Source organism: Penaeus japonicus, unplaced genomic scaffold (assembly GCF_977035675.1).
Source record: "Penaeus japonicus unplaced genomic scaffold, GWHDUDI00000001_assembly GWHDUDI00000010, whole genome shotgun sequence".
Lineage (NCBI taxonomy): Eukaryota > Metazoa > Arthropoda > Malacostraca > Decapoda > Penaeidae > Penaeus > Penaeus japonicus.
This window is the reverse complement of record NW_028234412.1, coordinates 30,320,916-30,325,915: the sequence shown is the minus strand read 5'-3', so window position 1 is coordinate 30,325,915 and position 5,000 is coordinate 30,320,916. Positions and strand designations below refer to the sequence as shown.

The 5,000-nt window shown below is 56.3% G+C and overlaps 1 protein-coding gene across 1 annotated transcript in view; it reads left to right on the top strand.

Annotated features, from left to right (window-relative positions):
- LOC122257627 (endothelial lipase-like) overlaps window positions 1-5,000 on the top strand; it is a 9,191-nt gene that overhangs the window by 1,985 nt on the left and 2,206 nt on the right. Inside the window, exons 2-4 of the mRNA XM_086541206.1 lie at window positions 1,826-1,968; window positions 2,532-2,688; window positions 3,113-3,210. Coding sequence (XP_086397332.1) covers window positions 1,826-1,968; window positions 2,532-2,688; window positions 3,113-3,210 — 398 coding nt within the window. The remainder of the gene's footprint in view (window positions 1-1,825; window positions 1,969-2,531; window positions 2,689-3,112; window positions 3,211-5,000) is intronic.

Below are 5,000 nucleotides of genomic sequence, written 5' to 3'. Positions count from 1 at the left end.
CCTCCCCCCCCCCTCATCCCCTCCCCCTCCCCTCCCCTCCCCCCTCATCCCCCCCCCTCCCCCCTCCCTCCTCCCCCCCCTCCCCCTCCCCCCCCCCCCCCCCCCCCCTCTCCCTCCCCCCTCCCCTCCCCCCTCCCTCTCCCCCCTCCTTCCCCCTCCCTCCCCCCTCTCCCCTCCCTCTCCCTCCCCCTCCCCTCTCCCCTCCCTTCCTCCCTCCCCCTCCCTCATCCCTCCCTCTCCCTCCTCCCCCCTCTCCCCCCTCCTCCCCCCTCTCCCCCTCCTCCCCCTCTTCCCCCCCTCCCCTCCCTCCCCCTCCCCCCCCCCCTCCCTCCTCCCCCCACCTCATCCCTCCCCCCCCCCACCTCATCCCTCCCTCCCCCCACCTCCCCCCCCTCTCCCCCTCCCATCCCCCCCTCCCCCCCCCTCATCCCCCCTCCCCCACCTCATCCCTCCCTCTCCCCCTCCCTCATCCCCCCTCTCCCCCCCTCACCCTCCCTCTCCCCCACCTCATCCCCCCTCCCCCCCGCCTCCCCCCCCCCCCCCCCTCATCCCTCCCCCCCCCCACCTCCCTCCTCTCCCCCGTCCCTCCTCCCCCCTCTCCCCCACCTCATCCCTCCCTCTCCCCCCCTCCTCCCCCTCCCCCCCCCCTCTCCCCCCCTCCTCCCTCCCTCTCCCCCCCCCTCCTCTCCCTCTCCCCCTCCCCCCCTCTCCCCTCCCCCCCCCCCTCCTCTCCCCCCCCTCCCCCCCCTCTCCCTCCCCCTCTCCCCCCCCTCCCCCCCCCCCTCCCTCCCTCTCCCCCCCCTCCTCCCCCCCTCCCCCCCCCCTCCCTCCCCCCTCTCCCCCCCCTCCCCCCCCCCTCCCCCCCCCTCTCCCTCCCTCTCCCCCCCTCCCTCCCTCCCCCCCTCCCTCCTCCCCCCCTCCCCCCCCCCTCTCCCTCCCCCCCCCCCCCCCTCTCCCCCCCTCCTCCCCCCTCTCCCCCTCCCCCTCCCCTCCTCCTCCCTCTCCCCCCCCCCCTCCCCTCCCCCTCCCTCCTCCCCCCCTCCCCTCCCCTCCCCCCCCCTCCCCTCCCCCCCCCCCTCCTCCCCCTCTCCCCCCCCCTCCTCCCTCCCTCCCTCAGCACCTCCTCCCTCCCCCCTCCCCTCCCCCCCTCTCCCCCCCTCTCCCCCCCTCCCCCTCCTCCCTCCCCCCCCCTCCCGCCCTCCCTCTCCCCCCACCTCATCCTCCCTCTCCCCTCCCCTCATCCCTCCCTCCTCCTCCACCTCCACCTCCCTCCCTCTCTCCCCCACCTCTTCATCCCACCCCTCCCCCCACTCATCCCTCCCTCTCCCCCACCTCATCCCTCCCTCTCCCCCCCCTCATCCCTCCCTCGCCCCCACCTCCTCCCTCCCTCTCCCCCGCCGCCTCCCGCCCTCCCCCCCTCCCCTCCCTCTCCCCCACCTCATCCCTCCCTCTCCCCCACCTCATCCCTCCCTCTCCCCGTCCACCTTTCATCCCTCCCTCTCCCCCCGCCTCATCCCTCCCTCTCCCCCACCTCATCCCTCCCTCTCCCCCACCTCATCCCTCCCTCTCCCCCGCCTCATCCCTCCCTCTCCCCCACCTCATCCCTCCCTCTCCCCCACCTCATCCCTCCCTCTCCCCCACCTCATCCCTCCCTCTCCCCCACCTCATCCCTCCCTCTCCCCCACCTCATCCCTCCCTCTCCCCCACCTCATCCCTCCCTCTCCCCCACCTCATCCCTCCCTCTCCCCCACCTCATCCCTCCCTCTCCCCGTCCACCTTTCATCCCTCCCTCTCCCCCACCTCACCCCTCCCCTCCCAACCCAAGCACGGACGGCCAGAGGCACCCGTTCCTGGCCACCGCCGAAGGTCTGTCCGAAGTGCCCATCACCTCGAGCTCTGACGTCACACTCATCATCCATGGCTTCAGCGAGTCGACTCATCGGCCTTGGATTCACAGGCTCACTAAAGGTATGCGGAGAAGAAGAAGAAAAAAAAAATGGCGGCGTTTGTTTTGAATCTTCGCGGGCTTTTGGCTGGCCGTTGGGGTCGAGGCTCTATGTAGGTTGGATGGTCTTTGGGGAAATCTACATTGGAGTTTTATTCTTTTTTGTGTGTGTGTTATCGTTATTGGTTTGTCGTAAGTTTTATTACCATGCGTTTTTGTTCTCTTTCATTTCTTCATAATCTTCGCATTTACTGTGTATATGACTATCATCATCATCATCATCATTGTAATAATAACTATTTTCAAAATATATCAGCATCTTTATCACTATCACATCGCCATCATCATCATGGCCATTGTCATTGAGATTGTCATCGTCATTGTCATAATCATAATCATAATCATTATCATCACCATCATCATCATCTTCATCATCATCATCAACATCATCATTATCACCATCATCACCACCACCACCACCACCATCATCATCATCACCAACATCACCACCACCACAATTATCCTCATAATACATCCTCACCGCTGTGGTTAACATGCCCTTCATATCATTCACTCTCACCCGCAGCCCTGATAGCGAGAGGCGAAGGCAACCACGTAGTCCTGGTGGTGGACTACTGGGACCTGCATAGCCTCAACTACCTCACCATGAGACACAACGCGCGGGTCGTGGCGGACCTTCTCGCTAACCTCATTGACCGGCTTGTGCGGGAGAACGAGATGGAGTAAGTCTAGCTGAAGAGAAGAGAGGGAGTGGGAGGGAGGGAGGGAGAAGGGAGGGGAGGGGGAAGAGAGGAGGGGGAGGGGAAGGGGAGAAGGAAAAGGAGAGAGTGTGAGTGTGTGTGTGTGTGTGTGTGTGTGTGTGTGTGTGAGAGAGAGAGAGAGAGAGAGAGAGAGAGAGAGAGAGAGAGAGAGAGAGAGAGAGAGAGAGAGAGACAGACTAGCTAACTGTTAGACAGACACACACATACACACACACACACACACACACACACACACAGAGGCAGAGACAGAAACAGAGAAAGAAAACAAAAAGGACGACAATCAAACAGCAGACAAAGAAACTAAAAAAAATAAAAAAAAAATAGAGAAACCAAAATGTAATTTTCTCGTCTGCCGTTCCTCACTCCCTCATGCTTATTCCCACAGCCTGTCACACACACACGTCGTGGGCTTCAGCATGGGCGGTCGCATCAGTGGCATGGTTGGGCAGCGCATCAAGACTGGCACTTTAGGCAGAATCACAGGTACATTTCGGCGATACGTAGCGACTTGAGTTTATTATTATTATTGTTATTGTTATTATTGTTATTATTATTATTGTTATTATTGTTGTTGTTGTTATTATTATTATTGTTGTTATTGTTATTATTATTGTCGTTGTTGTTATTATTATTATTATTATTATTATTATTATTATTATTATTATTATTATTATTATCCTTCATATGTTTTAACTGTTCCAAGTTTGATTCTCATTTATTAGGATTCGGTTTCCCTTATGTGTGGCCTTGCGTCATGTCACACATGATAATGAATATATTTCTTTTCAACACGTTCCACACAGACAAAATACAAATGATACTATAATATTTGTGTTACAATTTAGAAATTTTCCTTTAACGTATATGTAATAGAATACATTTTAGATAGTAGTAGTTAAGTTTACCTCTCTTGCTCCTTTTGCACAGCACTAGATCCCTCTTCATCTCTCTTGCTCCCCTTGCACAACACTAGATCCCTCTTCACCTCTCTTGCTCCTTTTGCACAGCACTAGATCCCTCTTCACCTCTCTTGCTCCTTTTGCACAGCACTAGATCCCTCTTCTCCTCTCTTGCTCCCCTTGCACAGCACTAGATCCCTCTTCACCTCTCTTGCTCCTTTTGCACAGCACTAGATCCCTCTTCTCCTCTCTTGCTCCTTTTGCACAGCACTAGATCCCTCTTCACCTCTCTTGCTCCTTTTGCACAGCACTAGATCCCTCTTCTCCTCTCTTGCTCCTTTTGCACAGCACTAGATCCCTCTTCTCCTCTCTTGCTCCTTTTGCACAGCACTAGATCCCTCTTCACCTCTCTTGCTCCTTTTGCACAGCACTAGATCCCTCTTCACCTCTCTTGCTCCTTTTGCACAGCACTAGATCCCTCTTCACCTCTCTTGCTCCTTTTGCACAGCACTAGATCCCTCTTCACCTCTCTTGCTCCTTTTGCACAGCACTAGATCCCTCTTCACCTCTCTTGCTCCTTTTGCACAGCACTAGATCCCTCTTCACCTCTCTTGCTCCTTTTGCACAGCACTAGATCCCTCTTCACCTCTCTTGCTCCTTTTGCACAGCACCAGATCCCTCTTCACCTCTCTTGCTCCTTTTGCACAGCACTAGATTCCTCTTAACCTATCTTGCTTCTTTTACACAGCTTTAGATCCCTCTTAATCTCTCTTGCTTCTTTTCCACAGCACTAGATCCCTCTTCACCTCTCTTGCTCCTTTTGCACAGCACAAGACCCCTCTTCACCTCTCTTGCTCCTTTTCCACAGCACTAGATCCCTCTTCACCTCTCTTGCTTCTTTTGCACAGCACCAGATCCCTCTTCACCTCTCTTGCTCCTTTTGCACAGCACTAGATTCCTCTTAACCTATCTTGCTTCTTTTACACAGCTTTAGATCCCTCTTAATCTCTCTTGCTTCTTTTCCACAGCACTAGATCCCTCTTCACCTCTCTTGCTCCTTTTGCACAGCACAAGACCCCTCTTCACCTCTCTTGCTCCTTTTCCACAGCACTAGATCCCTCTTCACCTCTCTTGCTTCTTTTGCACAGCACCAGATCCCTCTTCACCTCTCTTGCTCCTTTTGCACAGCACTAGATCCCTCTTCACCTCTCTTGCTCCTTTTGCACAGCACCAGATCCCTCTTCACCTCTCTTGCTCCTTTTGCACAGCACTAGATCCCTCTTCACCTCTCTTGCTCCCCTTGCACAGCACTAGATCCCTCTTCACCTCTCTTGCTCCTTTTGCACAGCACTAGATCCCTCTTCTCCTCTCTTG